The sequence below is a fragment of the Pungitius pungitius genome, chromosome 10 (assembly GCF_949316345.1).
Source record: "Pungitius pungitius chromosome 10, fPunPun2.1, whole genome shotgun sequence".
NCBI lineage: Eukaryota > Metazoa > Chordata > Actinopteri > Perciformes > Gasterosteidae > Pungitius > Pungitius pungitius.
The window spans coordinates 1,827,549-1,845,976 of record NC_084909.1 but is presented as its reverse complement, the minus strand read 5'-3'; the positions used below and the strand labels follow the sequence as shown (position 1 = coordinate 1,845,976).

The window sequence follows — 18,428 nt, the reverse complement described above, 5'->3', positions numbered from 1 at the left end:
AAGCCAGCCTGCACCTGCTGCACGGCCACCAGGAGCATATCTGCCCACGGTAAGTGCCCTTTGACCCCCCGCGGTGGTCAGCAGACGGAGGGGTGCTTCAGACACAAGAGGGCTCCAGGGTCACCTGCTCCTGGGGACGGGAGGGGGGGGCGGTCACCCCCTCCTGTCTCCCTCCACCTCTGGAAATAGACCCTGTTGCTACAGTTAGTTACGTAAGCCGCTGCTTTGTTGAGCAGTTGATTTATGAGGAGTTTAGAGACGCACAATATCCGCTCCAGAGTGAGTGGATGTATGGCTGTATACTCGGATACAGGACACACGGGTGGGGGGGTTGATAAATAGCTGAGGGGCCAGGTGTCACTCGAAGGTCCTTACTGCGTCAGCGCTCCGATTCGGCCAATCAGCAGCTCGCCTTTATGAAAACGATACCAGTGCGATGTGAGATGTGTTATTAGGGAGGTTGTGATGGCCGGTAAGAGGGAAAGTACAATAAATACAGGGAGTATAAAGCTAAACATCCCACAGAGAGGCTTCCAGTCCAAAATAAAGAGAGGAGGCACTTTCAGTAAAAGAACAACATTTCATTCTTTAATATCACGTCCGGCAGGCATTAGCTGTATTAAATACACATATCGCTTTCCATCAGGGATTAATGCCAACGCAAATAGAACTCAAAGCAATTAATATTTACATTAGATATAAAAATATATTTCCCCAAAAAAGACTGACAAATTTACAATAAGAAGCTCTGTTAAATTTTCTTATATTTCTATTATAAAAAGCCCTTTTTAAATACTTTTCCAGCTCAAGTTTTGGATGAGGGAGCGTGACCTGGTCTGCTGGGGGGGGGGGGGGGGGTTTATGTTCCAGTGACTCTCTCTGCAGCACACATCCCACGGAGGGTCCTCAGCTTCCCCCACAATGCAACGTGGAGCCAGCGGTGACTTCAGGACGCCGCGGTGGAGCCAAGTTGCCGTGCCAACCAGCTGCGTCCTGTTGGGTGGTTTACTGCCAAAGTGGGGGGGGGGGGGGTGCATGTTAGCTGCTTGGGTGTTGGAGGGGGGGGTCCAGGCATCCACTCCCTCCCTCCCTCATGGCTCCTCTCCACGACGTCGTCACATGCCTGAGGAGGAGAGACAGAGACGGACACGATTAGCTCAGGCGGACGTGGCGTTTCACAGGCGTCGTAAACACCCTGGTGGGGCCTAGTTAACGCGCCGGGGCTAACGAGAGGTGGGGGGGCCGGGGGGGCTTGGCCGCCTGCTCAGCCGGCTGATTGTACGTCCAGCTTTGCAGACCCGTGAAAGATGGACATTCAGTGGCCTAAAAAAGCCAAGAACAGAGCGGGGGGGGGCAGGGGGGGGAGTTCCTCCCATGCTCAAACGCTCAAAAAGCCTCGTAGCGGAGAGGCGGGCCGACGAGGACCGTCTACGTCTAATACCTGCCACTGAACCCCACCGTGCCCCCCCCCCCCCCCTCGGGGACCGAGGGGAGGTCCACGGTGCCATGCGGCCTGCACGCGCAACTTCCTTCAAAGTTGACTGACGGGTGAAAATGGGACACGCTGCCCCCTTCCCTCCCAACCCCCGGAGGCCCACGTGGACCCCCCCCCCCCCCCACCTCCCTTGTGCACCTCCTTCCCGCAACAGCACTCACTCTCTAACGTCCGGTCGAGGTCGGCGATGAAGTCCTCCAGTTCCTTTGTGTCGCCGAGTTTGGCTGCGAAAAGGGACAGAAAGAGACGTTAGAGACGTTAGAGACGTTAGAGACGTTAGAGACGTTAGAGACGTTAAGGGACGGCAAACACAGTCCCCTCACGGTGCGGACGAGGAGGGCGGCTCACGTTTCGGGGACACGAGAGGAGGTGTGCTGATGGTGGGGGAGTTCAGCCTCTCGTCACTGAAGCTGAAGCTGTTCCTGTTCAGCGACTCTGCACCTGTCCGAAAGAGGCAGAAACAAAAGGACGTTTGCGTCACCTTACAAACACCTGTGACGTGAATCAGTGGAGCATCGCATTCCCTTTTTTTACTGTTTACTAAACGTATCGACGTCGTCCAGGACGTCTACGTGACTCCGAAGTAAGTACAAGCAGATTAGGCAGCACTTAAGGCCGTCCCCGTTCCACGCCGCGGAACTCCAGCGCCCCCCCCCCCCTACCTCTCTGACCTGTAACACCCCCACCACTCAGCACTGAGCACACACACAGCAGCCTAAAAGACACACCCACAAACTCACACACTCCGTCGCTTCGCGGTTCTCACTCGTGCAAATGTGCGCCCCGCTTCCTATCCGTCCGTCTCTGGCCCCGCCTCAAACGTGCACGCTCCAAGAGGCAAGGGGGGGTGGGGGGGGGGAGGGGGTGTCTAGAGGGCGCCGCAATGTTTGCGCCGGCAGTCTGCATGCCGTCCATCCCTCAAAGCTGCAACACAATAGGTCGTCCCTGCCTGGGACAGGTTCCTCTTCACCGGACTGCCATGGAGAGGACAAGCCTCACGCAGGAATCTGATCCCCCCCCCCCTCCACCGCGCCCTAATGCAAGATCCTCAGTGGTAACGACACTCACTCGAGCTGGACTAGTGGACCTTGTGGTGATACTCAGTAATGATGCAAGTATCCGTCTGGTCAGGCCGAGTCTCCCTGGACTCTTGTTTCCTGTCCACGAAACTGAAGACTGTAACAGGTCTGTCGGCGTCTTCGCGCGGAGGTCCAACCCGTGGAGGTCCACATGTCAGGGAGTCTCATCGGGGACCTGAACCTTTTGCACCCTGCCCAGAGGTCTCCCCATGGCCAGACTCGAGAGTAACGAGACAGTAAAACTTTGCGGGCGCCCAAATCTCTGGACGGTGATCACGCAACCCCTCTCTTCCTTTGGCGTCCTTCTGCGTGGAAGCATGGTGTGCATCGATGCACATGCAACAGTTGCACCCTCACCCCCCCCCCCCTTGTGCTCTTAATGGAACATGATAAGAAGATGCACGCAAACGTTGCAGAGCTGCATTGTAAAAAGAGGTCAGAGATGTAACATGCATGAGGGGAGCCACTTTCTATTTCAGAGCCATGGGGGGGGGGGGTCAAACCCCCTCAGACAGAAAGTAACTCTCATTTCTCCTGTTGGCATGTATACACTCACTGGGGGGCTTTGTATTTAAATACATAGCCCGAGACCTCCGCTGGGTTAAAGACGCCCAGATGCATTCATGTGATTTTTTTTTTTTTTTGTTGTTGTCACATTTAGAAAACAAAAGCCCCCCCACTCCTCCCCCCGCAGCGCAGGGGGGAACAATGTGCATGTGCATGAACAATGGCTCGCGCACTCACTCTCGGAGTCGCTGATGCCGCTGTCGCTGACGCTCGCGCTGCTCCTCCTCTTCGCCGTCTTCAGGTGCTCGTCGTACCGGAAGTGTCGCTTCTCCACCGGCGACGTGAAGTCCTCCATCACCGCGTCGAACTCTCCCAGCACGTCGCTCAGATCCTCCTGGTGGACGAAGCGCGCTGCGGGGTCCGAGTCCCAAACGGGACGTTAATGACTGTACAATGAAGTTTCAGCTGTCTTCTTTATATATAATAACAATAATAATAATGATATAAAGTGCCCAAAGACGCTTTACAGTCTAAATCAATTATGAATCATTCCTCGTTGGAATATTGTAGGTTGTTTAAATTTTTTCATGTATGAAGAAAGGCGTAAAGATGGTAAAACACAGATAATACAGGATAGAAATAAAACTAGAACTTTTGTTTACCTTGAGGTTTGAGTTGGGAAGGCTTCATTGTTCCAGTGATCGGATGAGATCTGTGTTTTATATGTTTAAATATATAGATCAATGCCCGCCAGTGTCCTCCTGTGTGAAAAAAAGGTCTTGAACTAACCCTCCAGCGCGAGGACTGCCGCTTTTTAATGAGCCCTGCTGTGGGGTGGAGGGGTGGGGGGGGGGGCGCGGCCCCCACAGCGGAGAGAGAGGGGGGGGCTTGTTGTGTGGACGCGCGCGCGCGCGGGACCAATGGCCAATAAAGGTTTCACTCCCCCTCGTGAAGGATGTTTGTAAACAGCCCCCGTGGCACCGATACGGAGATATTAATACTCGTGACGCGGTGCTTTTCATATCCATCACCGGGCAGACCGGGACGGGACGGGACGACACCCACCTGTCACCGGCTGATCCTTGGGTTGTTGTCACATTAAAATGTACCATTTATGTTATAAATGTCATATATATATAAATAGCAAAGGTGGAAGTACACTCCTGTTTACAACTTAAGGAGGTTGATTTGCTTTGAGGAGGCTAATTGCAATTCGCCTTAATATTACTTAAAAAAGTGATTAAAAATACAGTGTTAAGAGATTTAACAACCCAAGAGTATCAAGAAAAGCTCCACCATGGACGCAGAATATGTTTTGTACTGTAAAAAGGTGGATTTCATAATATTATAACACCCACAAAGGGGAATCTTATATAGCTATTTGGAGCCTTTTTACATTCCGATGAGCACACGTGGCTTGTAGCTTCCTCCTTTTACCTGAAATGATCTGGATACTTCCTCATTAATGTTTGACATGGCTGGAATGGTGGACATAGGTTAAGTGTTAGTGAAGAAACGCTTTCCCAATGCTTTTTCCTTTGGATTTAGGTAATGTTTATTTATTTTTTTAGTTCTGCACTACGCACAGACAGGACGTCGAAGGTCTGAGATCACTGAGATCTATTCCTAATCTCCATTGACTTTCCCGGGACGAAGTCAATCACGCCACACGTGACATGAAAATCGTATGACCTTCAGATCAAAGACGAGGCCGGAGCGACATCTAGCGGCGGGCTGTCGCAGCTGCAGCCTGTCGGCTCTTCTGAACCTCTCATTGGGTCTCAGCTTGAAAAATACACCAGTGGATCTCGGCAGTGACCCTATGGGGTTGTTTCTGAGCGCCCGGTCTGCACGTGTGGAACGGCGGGAAAGATCTGAAGCAAAGAGGTAAAGGGCACCCTGTTCACCATGTGGTCAGAGAGCCTCCACATACACGGCACGTCATTCCCTCTCATCAGGTGCTTGCCAGCGAGAAGCTTTCTTCATCCTGCAGGACCATCTTCGCGCCACATCTCTCGTCTTTTATTCGATTACACCGGCTCAATGTGCCTCGTTCCCTCAGACCTTGTTGATCGTCGGAGACCTCAAAGCTCCAGAGAGCCGGTCACACCGCGGTGACACCGTGAGAAGACGTCAGTGTTTCTCACACGTGGGACGCCAAGGCAAACGGAACCCGTTCACAAGGAGAGGGGTAATCATATTTATTTAAAAACAAATTATACAGGATTTCTGGATACATATTTACATTCATTTGTGATCATTTGTGACAAAATGCAGCATTTCCACAAATTGTTCCAAAAGCATAACTGCTGACCAAAAGGTTTGGATTATACACACGTAGTTCACATTTCTATGACTTTTATAGTTCACTCTAACTGTGCGGCTATTTTTAACAAAATGCTTTTCACATTATATGAAGAAAAAGGTTTTGGTCTCAGCAATCAATGCAATTCTATTCTTGTTTTCAACTGCATTCAAAAGCTTTGATATATCTGTGCATGAAGTGTCCACGGTTGACTTGACCCCCGCGTCATGTGGTACGCGCGTATCCGCATTTCACTCAAATTCACAGCCCAGCAGTTCTATCCGCATGGTGATGGAGTTCCACCAGCTTCTCGGGAGGATTCGGATGAAGCGGGAGAAAATCGGAGGGTAGATGTAGTTCCTCACGTGGTCGTTGTTGTTGCTGTTTCCCAAGAAAGTCTGGATTTGGTGAGAGAGAGAGAGAGAGAAAGACGTGGTTTAGAAACTCCTCGCCACCACTGTCAAAGCCTTCAATGTCACTTCCGGGTCGTTCCGCCACCGCTCACCTTGAAAGGGAGGCTGTCATCGTCCGTGTACTGGCTCCAGTGTACCCCGTTGCTGCTGTACATGATGGAGTAGGACATGACATACATCTCTTTCCCCAGAGACTTGGCTCCTTGCGTAACGATACCGGAGATCTTTTTGACGCGGGGCAGCTCCACCTGAAGCCACTGGTCCATGCCACTGTACTGTGGACGGCACAGAGGGGGGGGGGGGTCGAGATAAGAGCTTTGACATGTGGCCCAGCACGCATTCGTGAAACACCAATAGAATCCCCGTGATTCACAGTTCACACACATGTTCAAGGGTCCGTATTAGGATTTTTTACCTTGGCCTGCCATGCATTGATTGCGCCCTGTTTATTGAGGCGTCCAAGAGAAGGTTTCCAGGGTCCAGAGTACCAGCTGGAGGCGGAGGAGCTGGCTGTGATGAAATGGTCTTCTATCTGTCCGCTTTCCATCCCCAGAGGCACCGAGCAGCCTGACGCAGGAGAAATGGTACATTTACAGGAACCCTGACTAAAAATATGGTATACCCACAAACATGTTTTTAAAAATAATTCCCCATTTACATTATATTTTGCAAATAAATAACGATCACAATGTTTATACAATATAGAGTATATGTAGGAAAGTACCCTTAAGAACAAAAAAAAGAAGCTAGTTATGTGGCTCAAAAACATATAAATGTGTACAATCAAGAACGTGTGAAAAAAGGAATAATGAGGTTGAATTTTAACTTTGGCTTCAAAATCCATAAGATTTGGCGTCTTACCATCGAGCTCACAGCCGTAGAACTCCATGCGGACCGTGGCCTTGTTGTACCACTGTAACGGGTGTAGCCTTATATACCGCCCAATCACGGGGGGATTGAAGACGTTTTTCGTGGTCTCGTAGGCCTCCTTGTTCCCAGTGAACACCTGGTGGAAAAAGGGAGAGACACGTGTGGATCGCAGCCTTCTCTCTCTCGGTTTGGAGCCGATCGAAAGTGACCGAACTCCTCCCACCTTCTGTAAGTCCCTGCTGTCGCCCCTGTGGAAGATCCAGTTGCGGCGGTCGGTCCTGTAGGAGACGGAGAACTTTTCCACAAACTGGGACTGGAACATCTGCCTGGCTCCCTGCGTGGCCACCTGGCTGATCACAACTGGCCTCTGGAAGTCTACCTGTGCAAGGGAGATACAGAGGGTACTGTATTTACAGTAAATATACTCAATAAATATACTCAAACGCACTCACTTATAACACATACCTGAATCCAGCTCCTGTTCTGCTCTGTACTCCATGCGTTGATTTTACCCTTATTGTTCAATCTGGCCAGATGGGGCTCCCAGTATTCTTTGAAAAAGGGGGATTTTTGTCATTCCTCTGTTTCCATGAACGATTTCACAGGTTACTTTGATTGCAGTAGGACTACAGTGTATCTATTGGGGGGTGGTCGGGGGGGCGGCTACCTCTGCTGTTGTTTGCTGTGATCTGGTTGTCTTTCACGCTTCCCGATTCTAAACCCAGCGGACGGTAGCACTCTTGGAGGAGACAAACGACACCACCGAATCAAAACCCGAAGCGCGGCGGTGCCTTTAAATGCTGAGGCGCCGCTTCACCGTTAGTACCGTTATCCAGAACCAGAAAGAGGGTCTGCATGCCCTTCTGTTGGTTCAGACCGACTTCTGTCTCCAGCTGCCACAGGCCGGGTTTGGATGGGTACATCTCCAGGGTGGCAAAGCTCCCTGCCAACACACCGTGGAACCGTTATTACGTCGGAAAACAAGGCGCTGACGTCGCACAGAGACGATGGCGGCGGTTTTTGGAGGCGGTGGTGATGCTCACCGGGCAGCAGCGGGTAGACGGCCTGTCGGTAGCTGCCGATCTTCTTGTGAATGAACGTCTGTCCGTGGAAGTGGACGCTCTGAAAGTCTTTGGGAGAACCCATGTTGATCAGGTGCCAGCACACCAGCTCGTCGGTGTACATCCTCAGGCCCTTCAGGTTGTAGATGATGCCGTTGATGGCTAGTGAAACAATGCGCAAAATAGACATTCTTATCATTTTGGTCAGCGGAGGCTTTTTTGTCTTTAATGCATGGAAAACGTATTAAGCTAATTCTAGGTTATCTCATTTATAAGGTTTGCGATGACAGATAATTAAATCCAGGCTTAGTTGAAGGTACTTTACAGTGGAATTTGAGGGTGTCCTTGAAGTTGTACCCCATCGCCCTCCTTCTGTTTTTCCTTTGCATCAACTCGTGGTTCTGGTCGTAGTACCAGCTCTGCGACTCATCGATGGTCATGAAGAGCAAGGTGAACTCCCTCATTGCGGGTTCTGTCCGGCTCAGAGTGCCCTCTCGACACACCAACAAAGGCCCAATCAGGCCAGAGTGGATGTCCTTTTCCTAGGAGAGGAAGCACAGATTAGGTTAATATTGGTTCTAAAAAACCGAGAGAACACAGCTCCATACAGATTACTCACAGGATTGACACCGGAATAGTAGGCCCAAGTCCGACAGTGAGACTCGCCTGGCATTGGTCCGGCCTCGGATTGAACCTTCCATATATACGTGAAGGTAGTGTTGGGTTGGACGTCATTGTCGTATTTGTACCAGTACTCGGAGCCGTCCTCATAGGACAGGCCCTCGGTCTGCTTGGTATACGTAACCCCATCTGCGTGTAAGGAGTACGGACGGTTGGCTTTGTTCTTGAAGACAACCTACAAGACAAAAAGACATGGCATCAACAAAAAAATAGATGATGTAATTTGGAAAATGATTCATAAATTAGTGATAAGGATTCATATAACTGTCATGCAAATATGAAGGTACTAATGCACGCCAAAAAGAAATGAGGTACAAAACCCTTTTCATGTACGGTTCCAACTTCTGAGATGTAACACGTTAATCTACAAATGTAAGTCATGCTGCTCCACATATTTTGTTACCTGTGGAGAGAGCATGGCTAGCCCTTCCCTCAAACTACTAATGGTTTATAAAGCAACAATCGGACCAAGAACAGACCGTTTTAAAGAGCCTTCTCACCATGATGCGTTGGTCCACCTCGGCCCTGATGACCGGTCCCAGGAGGCCCAGATGCTCGTCCATCTCTCCACGGGTGTCAGGTGTGCTGAAGCTGCTGTCCATGTAACCTCGGAAAACCACCTTGGTGAATTTGGTTTCTCTGCTGTTTTGTTCCGACTTCTCTTGCCTCCTGGGCCGATCATAATGAAAACAATGAATTTAATCCTTGCATGCATATATATGTGGAATGTCATATGAGCTCTGTAATACCTGTAATATTGGACAGCTTACCTCTGTCCGTAGCCACTATAGTCCCACTGGACCTCTTCTGCAGCAATGAAATATATCCTGTCATTTGGGCCTAAGAGTTTTGAGTAGTACTTTGTGGTGTCATCCAGGTTCAGAGTCTTGAATTCTTCATAACTTTTGTAGGGGTCCATGTAGGTCACAAACTCGTATTCATTTGCCTTCACATTTTCCCCATCCAGGTCGAGATGATCCGGTTCGTCCCCGGGAACGTACAGCTCGTAGTCGCTGAAATCGGGGCGAGGCACACCGATGACGACGGGCTCGTTAATGAGCTCCTCCTCCTCCTCGGAGACGGGCTGCGGCAGAAGAGGTCTGGATCCGCGTGGGGTCATGTTTGGATGGAATCCACGAGGAGAGAACGGTGAGGCACTTCTGGACTGAGGCTTGTACTCCTTCTTCTTCTTTGTTTTCAAGACTTTGCCTTTGTTGGCCAACTCTCGAAGGTTTACCCTCTTGAGCTTCTTTTTTTGGGGGGGCGGCGTTTGAGTGGTTTCTCTCCCCAAGTACTTCAACACGTCTTCGGACAACTCCACCGTTTCCATTTGGTGAGTACCCTCGTAGGTCCAGTTGTGCCCCTGCGTTTTGACTGAGATGGTTTTAATCACCGCTCCTTTGTTTCCTGAAAGGTAGATCAGAACTTCTTCTGTGCTGTCCGAGGCGCTCGGCTCCTCATCATCGCTGGAGAGGGACAGGTCCGTCTCGTTGGAGAAACCCTGTGCAGAGGATGTGCGGTTCCGCTCACCGGGAAGAGCTGTGATGTTCTCCCCACCCTCTGAACGAATCGCCTCTGATGCATTCGATCTGGATACCTTCGCCGTGACATTCTGCGGACGCCCTGCTCCAAGTGGACTGTGTGTCACATTTTCAGCCCCTGAATTGGCTGGAATAGTCTCAACTACCTCTTCTTCCTCTCCTGCCCCGTGTGGCTGAGATGTGGCGTTGCCTTCTGGTGAGCTGTGGAGAAGGTCTGCGCTGGTATTGGACGAGTAAAAGAACACGTCCCCTCGGGTGAGTCTCTCCTCAGGAGTCTGGTCGTCACTGGTCAGGGTCGCTCCATCGGCCTCCACGACAGAACTAAGATTTCGAAGTGAAGTTTCCGTAAAATTGCTAATCTCTGTTGATACATTTCCTACCGTTGATAAACCCGTAGCGTTGTGAAGCATGATGTTCTTTGTGGTGGACACTGTATCGTTATCAACACTCGACGCTGGGGACACACTGCTGTTTGCGGTTATGCTGTTGTTCAGCAGCAAAATGCTTGAAGAATTGCCGAAGGTTGCTTGTGCGGTATTGTTTTGCACGTGGGTGGTGTTCTCACTGATGCTTTGCTTCAATAAATTAACTGCAGTGAGGTTTAGCCAGTTTGAAAATGATGTCTCATTTAGTGTATTTGGCTTTGGGATGGAGATCCGACTTATATTCTTTGTCTCCTTGACATTCAGGTTGATCCCTGAATCTCCATCAGGCACATCAATAACATCGTAGTCGAGGGAAGAGAGGTCCAGCTGTTCCACATCTGGCTCACTGGATTGGTTCTTCAGGGACCTGAGACCTAATTCGGTTGCAAACATATCTGTGTAATTGTCTGTCTCTGTCGCCGTGGTCTTTGCAGGTTTTGGCTTCTCTCCCTTCTTGATATTGTCCAAACTCGGAGGGTTCCACACAGTAAACTCTTTTTGCGGTCCTGCATTCTCATATTCAGAGTCCTCATAGTGGTAGTCACGATAGCACTCAACATCGTTGAACTTCACTCGCACTCCTTTGGTTGTCTCGTGGGAATTCAGGGAAGCCATGAGCCACACACCTGGTTCAAGAGGGAGTAAAACAAGAATCAATATGGAAAAACTAAGCGTCTTTTCTTTACATGCAGATCGTCTCCATATTTACATATGTTGCTCCTCACAAGAAAGAAACATGCTTATAGACACAAACAGAACGAAATGAAGACAAATCTTGATTCCAATTCCTTGAAACATGCTGCACAAAAGCTCTGCTGCATTGATCTGGAATGGTTGAGGTAAGAGATTCCCTGTCTGCATTTGTTTCCTTCATTTGCCGTGTGTTTTGCTCATCTTATGAACATTGCATTGTTTTAGCTTTCTGTTGTCATGACGCTCTCCAAAGCCAAAAGCAACCCTACAGAATAAACATCTGTAAACATAATCCGTTGTGCACCGTGACTGACCGATGTTGTCCATCCTCATGCTGATGGTCTCTCCGGTCATTGGGTAGAGGCTGAGGAAGGCCTCCGTCCGCCCGTTCAGCTCGAACGGATGGCCGTAGAACGTGACCGTCTGGATGTAGTCTTGCGCTCCGATGCTGGACACGTGCCACGTCGCCACCTCGCCGTTGCAGAAGCCCAGGAGCTCGCCGCTCTCAAACACGTAGCCGTTAATTGCTGTGGGGAAATTCACACAAAGGTCAGTCCAATTACAGCAAGCTGCAGGCGGTGCAGATGGACGTCTGAGCATGAACTCACTGTGCATGACGTTGGACTTGTAAAATTCCGGGTCTCCCTTGTTGACCTGGGACCAATCGCAATATCTGCGGATGTTTTCATCCACGTACCAGCTCTTGTTCTCATCAAACACGGCCATCATGGCGTGCTGCTCCTTGTCTGCTTTTAGCTAGAGAATCAAACCAAAACAAGACTTTTTGACACACATTCGGGAGGGAAGCGTCCATTCACGACTGGCCAACGCTGCCGCCCCCCCCCCGAGAGCCTCCAGCAGGCCTGACGATGAAGGGAGCACCCTTTTACCTGCACGCCCCTGATATTGAGCGACTGACTCTTGCAGATGAGGATTTGTCCGATCAGTCCCGAGGCGATGTCGCGCGGCGTGTCCACTGCACTGTGGTACAGTCGCGTCAAACACCGCGGGTCCGCTTCGAAAGGCTCGTCCTCGTCCACCACTCTCCACAGGTAGGTGTGTGTCTCCCCTGGCTGGACACCGTGAGACTGGTTGCCTGGAAAACATAGCGAGGTAAGATGATTGGGCAATGCGTTGCACCCTTCGAACCAGTTTGTTTAACCGCGAGGAGAGATCTCAATACCTCCTTCTGGGTAGTTGACTCCCTCTTCTGACTTCTCTATCGTCAGTCCATGTGGGTAGATACTGTAGGGCCTGGAGGCCTTGTTCTTAAAAACAATCTGTGAAAGGACTGGAGGATGAGTGAGGGCAAGCTGTCTGCAGACAGTGATTAATACGCTGGTGTGACACACATTATCTGTGCTCCCATTCACTGATACCCCATGTGCATGTTGTACTCTCAACATCGCTGGAGTGCAAAGGCTGTACTGCAATTTATTTTGAATAAGGAATAATAGAGGAGGATACAAGATGTTTCTTCATCCGATTTGTTTTTATTAGTACACTCTTGTGCAGTTCTCTAGTTCAAATGTGATTTTGATAAGGGGGGTGCAAATTGAACACGATCTCACCTTGATGATGTCTCTGATTTGCGCTTTGATCACCGGGCCCAAGATCCCAAGCTCATTTCTCCTTTGCTTTGACTCCACCTTCTCAGTGAACGACTCGTTTTTGTACAGCACGTACACCGCCTTCTTGTACTTCCCACCTATGCGTTTTGACGACTGCCTGAGGTACTGGAGCTTGAAGTCCCTGCACAATGAAGAACATATCAGTTTATTTTAAATACATCCTCTACAGTAGCTCCTTATAAATATCATACACACAGAGGATTTAATTTACTGCAGATTTCTGATCAGTTTCAACGTGCATCCTCTAAAACCTAATGAAACGCTTTGAACTGTGTCCGTAAAGGCTGCGTACCCGTCAATGTGTTCCTTCATGTTGGGCGCATAGTCCCAGGTGATTTCCTCAGCAGCTATGTAGTACGTCCACACCTTGCTGTGCCGTTTCTCGGCCACTGTCATCCTCCGCTTCGGGGCCTCGAAGCCGTCACACTTTTTGACATCCACAAAGCCGTGCATGCCGGCTGCAACCGCAACAAACGCGTTTCAGTCGTCGCGGGGGTAAACGCGCAATCTGTGGCCCCCCGCGCGGAACGGCGACCCTTACCCTCCATGTGCTTGACGGTGTGCGAGGAGAGCAGCCAGCGGCCCGGGTGGAGGGCCACCATGCCGGCGGTGGCGGTGGAGCCGCCGATGAGGCCCACCGAGGACACTTTGTGTCCGGTCTGCTGCAGCACCTGGCCGTTCATGTGCACCGAGAACACCTCTGGCTCCGAGCTCATGCCGACCAGATGCAGGCTCACGGAGGCGAAGGCGCACACACTGACGTCTGGACAGAGGCGGGGGGGGGGGGGGGGGAATTCAAGGATGGTTTCGGTTATGCAGGACACCTGGTGAAAATCTTCCCTGGGACGTGTACCATAAATTAATATATATATATATATATATACACTCACCGGCCACTTTATTAGGTACACCTGTCCAACTGCTCGTTAACACTTAATTTCTAAGCAGCCAATCACATGGCGGCAACTCAGTGCATTTAGGCATGTAGACATTGTCAAGACAATCTCCTGCAGTTCAAACCGAGCATCAGTATGGGGAAGAAAGGTGATTTGAGTGACTTTGAACCTGGCATGATTGTTGGTGCCAGAAGGGCTGGTCTGAGTATTTCACAAACTGCTAATCTACTGGGATTTTCACGCACAACCATCTCTAGGGTTTACAGAGAATGGTCCGAAAAAGAAAAAACATCCAGTGAGCGGCAGTTCTGTGGGCGGAAATGCCTTGTTGATGCCAGAGGTCAGAGGAGAATGGCCAGACTGGTTCGAGCTGATAGAAGGGCAACAGTGACTCAAATAACCACCCGTTACAACCAAGGTGGGCATAAGAGCATCTCTAAACGCACAGTACGTCGAACTTTGAGGCAGATGGGCTACAGCAGCAGAAGACCACACCGGGTGCCACTCCTTTCAGCTAAGAACAGGAAACTGAGGCTACAATTTGCACAAGCTCATCGAAATTGGACAATAGAAGATTGGAAAAACGTTGCCTGGTCTGATGAGTCTCGATTTCTGCTGCAACATTCGGATGGTAGGGTCAGAATTTGGCGTCTACAACATGAAAGCATGGATCCATCCTGCCTTGTATCAACGGTTCAGGCTGGTGGTGGTGGTGTCATGGTGTGGGGAATATTTTCTTGGCACTCTTTGGGCCCCTTGGTACCAATTGAGCATCGTTGCAACGCCACAGCCTACCTGAGTATTGTTGCTGACCATGTCCATCCCTTTATGACCACAATGTACCCAACTTCTGATGGCTACTTTCAGCAGGATAAAGCGCCATGTCATAAAGCTGGAATCATCTCAGACTGGTTTCTTGAACATGACAATGAGTTCGCTGTACTCAAATGGCCTCCACAATCACCAGATCTCAATCCAATAGAGCATCTTTGGGATGTGGTGGAACGGGAGATTCGCATCATGGATGTGCAGCCGACAAATCTGCGGCAACTGTGTGATGCCATCATGTCAATATGGACCAAACTCCCTGAGGGATGCTTCCAGCACCTTGTTGAATCTATGCCACGAAGAATTGAGGCAGTTCTGAAGGCAAAAGGGGGTCCAACCCGTTACTAGCATGGGGTACCTAATAAAGTGGCCGGTGAGTGTATATAGAAGCATCCAGATGATTTTAGCAAAAATAAACATAATAGAAAACAGAAGATTGGCAGTTAAATTTTTGTCTGAAATGTTATTAACTAAATAATTGTAAACTAAAAATATTAGACTATATTTAATTAATGCGAATTTATGTTTTGTTTTAATAAAACAAAACATAAATTCGCATGCTCCAACTTTCTTTTATTGTAGTTTTCTCCAACATATCAATCAAGACCAAGTCTTCACTTTGGTAGCATGAAGCATAGGAATCGTTGTCATGGCTACTTACCGTTAAAAATACCTTGTGTACTGACTTGGAATGAAGGTATGTATATTAACCAGGACTCATCCCGGGGAGTCCTGTTGATATTGTGTTTATTAAATCTCCAAGGATACCTCACGGCACAGCCCCCTAACTCAATGAGCGATAAACCACTGGACAGACTAACCGGGTAGCGACCCCATCACGTATCCGTTGATGGTGTACTTCACCGGGTTGCCATGGCTGTTTGGCTCGTACTTGCTCTCCCTCTCATCAAAAACCCCAAAGAGGAACACGTACTCCTGGTGGACGTCCACCTGCTGCCCCGACGCATCCAGGCTGCCTGAGAGGGACCCAGAATGATCACAAACGTGCAACAGCAGGCGATGCTTTGGGATTCGAAACTTGAGACTTGAGACTTGTTGCTGCTCACCAGACTTGCAGACGAGCAAAGCGCCAATGAGGCCCGAGTTGTAGTCCTCCACAATGTCTATGTGGGAGACGTAGGTGTAGGTGAGGCAGGTGGGGTCATGCTCCTGTGGAGAAACCTCCGAGGTCACCTCCCAGTAGTAAACGTGCTCGCCGTTGGGCTGCACCACGTCGTCCTCTTTCTCCTTCTGTGACGTGTTGTCAAAGTAGTTGGCCCCTGCAAACGCAAACAGAGCATTCAGCTTGAACTTCAGCAGATGAATATATTCATTATGCACCAAAAGACAAGATCAAGTTGGAATGGTCTAATTCATTAAATCCTTTTTCCCCCCTCAGGGGTCTGAGGAGATGTTTGAATTTCCTGTCAAAGACTTAATAAATAATTTCCTCCAAGCTATTCAAACATTTTAAAATGAATCTGAACTTTGAACTTTTGCATTAGGAGCAAATTACGGAGGGCTTAATGTGTATTTCCTACACCCAAGCGGCGGTCATCTCTCCTGGACACAGAGAGCGATTTCCAGTAAAGCTGGACTTCAGTACCGTCCACTCTGACAATCTGCCCGTCCTGGTTAATCATTTTAGAAAAAGACAAACAAGGTCTGTTTGTTGTGTTGGCTAATCCTGTGTAGACATCGGAACGAGTGACCACGAGCATCCACATGGGGGGGACGAGGCCAGTCGTCCGCAGCTGTATAAACAAGCACCCACCCTCCGACTGTTTCCCGTAGGCGATCCCGTGGGGGTGGATGCTGTGCGGTCCAGAGGCCATGTTTCTGAAAGTGACCACGAGGGTCTCGCCCTCCTCGGCCCTCAGGGTGGGCCCCAGCAGACCTGCGGGGGGAGAGAGAGAGGGGACGCGGTGAGGTTCATGCGCCGTGTCGTCACGGCACAGCGGCGATGTGAAGTCCTGCTGGGTCACAACTGACAGCAAAGACGATTTCTCAACAGGCCCACGTGTATATATATATATATATCTATATCTATATAGATATAGATATATAGTATCTTAGTGATATGATACTGTTGGAGAAAGGAAATATTATACAATTGTTATTTTCAAGAAACATCCTGGGAAAGCATTATGTTCTTTGGCCCTTACTATAAGGAAAATGAAGAAAATATGAATTTAAGGCGGTTAGTGGTTAAAAGAGAACATTAAATCTGTGAAACTGACACAAAGTCATTCAGAAGCGTTTATTCTGATCAATACATCCTCACGGCTGATTTAACGCATTCCTGAACAATGTAGATTGATGAATAGCACTTCATGTGATCTGGGGGTTAACTGTCCCTTTCGCGAGAAGCGTTTCTTTGGGGTTTACCTAACCAGGATGGATGGGTCTTAGCCTGTTTGAAGTCTCTGTCATACTCCCGAAAGACCACTTTCTTATAGGTGGGCCCAAACCTGAGGAAATACAGAAAGACCCCAAAAGATGAAGCAGAACGCATGTTGTTACATTACATTCCATGTCATTAAGCTGACGCTTTTATCCAAAGCGACTTACAATAAGCGCATTTCAACCATAAGGATACAAAGAACAAAGAAGAGAACAAGTACCAATAAATTGTTACATCAAATAAGCCGATTTACAACTTGCTGTAGATAAGATCCATCAGTACATTTTAAGTTCTACAATTTGTTAGTGTTTTAGTTGCCATCAGCCAATGTGGACTTTAAGATAGCGAATGCGTGTCTAAATGTGTGTGTCTGACACTGTCGTAGGACAAATAACGAGCCTGCCTGAGGAATCAGACCAGCCGCGAGTCTGATGGTGTCACCGGTGTCCCACCTGTTTGTCTCATTTCCAGAGTAGTCCCAGTTTATCTCCACAGCGGCGATGTAATAGTGCCTCTCCTTGGGCTGCTGCTCCTGCTGCTGCTCCGCTTTGACGTGAAGGACAGTCAGGAGGACCAGGACAGCCAGGAGACACCGAGCTCCAGTCCAGGAACGGAGCCTCATGTCTGACATCAACCCTCCAGGTGAAACCGGTCCACTGTACCAAGTGAAGCAGCTGGGATCTGACGCGGAGAGGTGCTTTATCTGACACAAACGCACACACACACACACACATTCGCTATTAAACATGTGTTCCGGGGCAACGACCTGTGTCTGTGTGGTTTTTCCTCTCTCTCTCTCTCTCTCTCTCTCTCTCTCTCTCTCTCTCCCTGTATCTTGTATTTGAAAGCTTGTTGCTTTGAGTCATCCCTGAGGGGGGCGGGCTTATATGGAATGCCGTTTTAGTCAAAATTAAATAAATGAACAAATACACGGTAATGCATAATGACACTGCATTTCATAATAAATAAATGAATAAAAACACGGTAATGCATAATGACACTGCATTTCATAATAAATAAATGAATAAAAACACGGTAATGCATAATGACACTGCATTTCATAATAAATAAATGAATAAAAACACGGTAATGCATAATGGCACCGTAATGCATAATGACACAGTATTTCATTTCACGTTCTTATATGCAAATCAGGGGGCGTGGCTATCTATCACATTCAGAACAGACGACAGAGCCGTGTGCCGTCGACACCGCTAGCGAACGCGGAAGCACCCCCCCCCCCCCCCCCCCCCCCCCCCCCGATCGAATTGGGTCGCCTCTTGTCATTACGGGGTAAAGGTGGGTCCCGAAGCCAGACAAGTTGAGAACCACTGGGCTAAGGGACGTGAGAGTGTTGACATAATGGAAGACATCGGTGGGCTCCGAGATAGCATGCTAGCATTAGCGGATCAAATCGATCAACATGGGTTATCTGCAGATACTATTTTGACACATATTGAGGGTTTTCTGGAAGTACTAGGGCTTGCGGTTCCGACTTCGGCAGCTAAAGACAGCTACAGACAAACGGCCCACCAGTTGAGAAACACTGCCTTAGCCAGCCCTTTTTGCACACGTCTCCGTTGTCTGTTCTGAATGTGA

General features: G+C 49.1%; 2 protein-coding genes across 2 annotated transcripts; both read right to left on the bottom strand.

Moving 5' to 3' along the window:
- Positions 1-560: 560 nt before the first annotated feature.
- Positions 561-3,898, bottom strand: rgcc (regulator of cell cycle). The gene is made up of 5 exons (XM_037487633.2): positions 3,744-3,898; positions 3,319-3,492; positions 1,844-1,936; positions 1,657-1,719; positions 561-1,123 (listed from the first exon to the last, which is right to left on the bottom strand). The coding sequence occupies exons 1-5, from the start codon at positions 3,769-3,771 to the stop codon at positions 1,116-1,118; spliced, it is 366 nt and encodes a 121-aa protein (XP_037343530.1). The 5' UTR covers positions 3,772-3,898; the 3' UTR covers positions 561-1,115.
- A 1,367-nt stretch (positions 3,899-5,265) lies between these two features.
- f5 (coagulation factor V) lies at positions 5,266-17,579 on the bottom strand. The gene is made up of 25 exons (XM_037489376.2): positions 17,282-17,579; positions 16,814-16,896; positions 16,200-16,322; positions 15,493-15,705; positions 15,247-15,402; positions 13,243-13,464; positions 12,994-13,159; positions 12,642-12,822; positions 12,254-12,350; positions 11,961-12,166; positions 11,679-11,826; positions 11,385-11,597; positions 9,182-11,003; positions 8,912-9,080; positions 8,350-8,586; positions 8,056-8,272; positions 7,713-7,892; positions 7,496-7,612; positions 7,337-7,408; positions 7,135-7,220; positions 6,893-7,048; positions 6,661-6,805; positions 6,215-6,366; positions 5,892-6,074; positions 5,266-5,784 (listed from the first exon to the last, which is right to left on the bottom strand). Exons 1-25 carry the CDS (start codon positions 17,575-17,577, stop codon positions 5,638-5,640), a joined length of 5,787 nt encoding a protein of 1,928 aa, XP_037345273.2. The 5' UTR covers positions 17,578-17,579; the 3' UTR covers positions 5,266-5,637.
- Positions 17,580-18,428: the final 849 nt, after the last annotated feature.

Coding starts and splice junctions, on each gene's coding strand:
- rgcc (XM_037487633.2), bottom strand. CDS start 3,771: ATGAAGCCTTCCCAACTCAAACCTCAAG. Junction 1,937..3,318: donor CGGCATCAGCGACTCCGAGA/GTGAGTGCGCGA, acceptor TCTTTCGGACAG/GTGCAGAGTCGCTGAACAGG. Junction 1,720..1,843: donor TCCTCTCGTGTCCCCGAAAC/GTGAGCCGCCCT, acceptor CCCTTTTCGCAG/CCAAACTCGGCGACACAAAG.
- f5 (XM_037489376.2), bottom strand. CDS start 17,577: ATGTTTAATAGCGAATGTGTGTGTGTGTGTGTGCGTTTGTGTCAGATA. Junction 15,403..15,492: donor TTTGCTCGTCTGCAAGTCTG/GTGAGCAGCAAC, acceptor GGTCCCTCTCAG/GCAGCCTGGATGCGTCGGGG. Junction 7,049..7,134: donor AGAACAGGAGCTGGATTCAG/GTATGTGTTATA, acceptor TCCCTTGCACAG/GTAGACTTCCAGAGGCCAGT.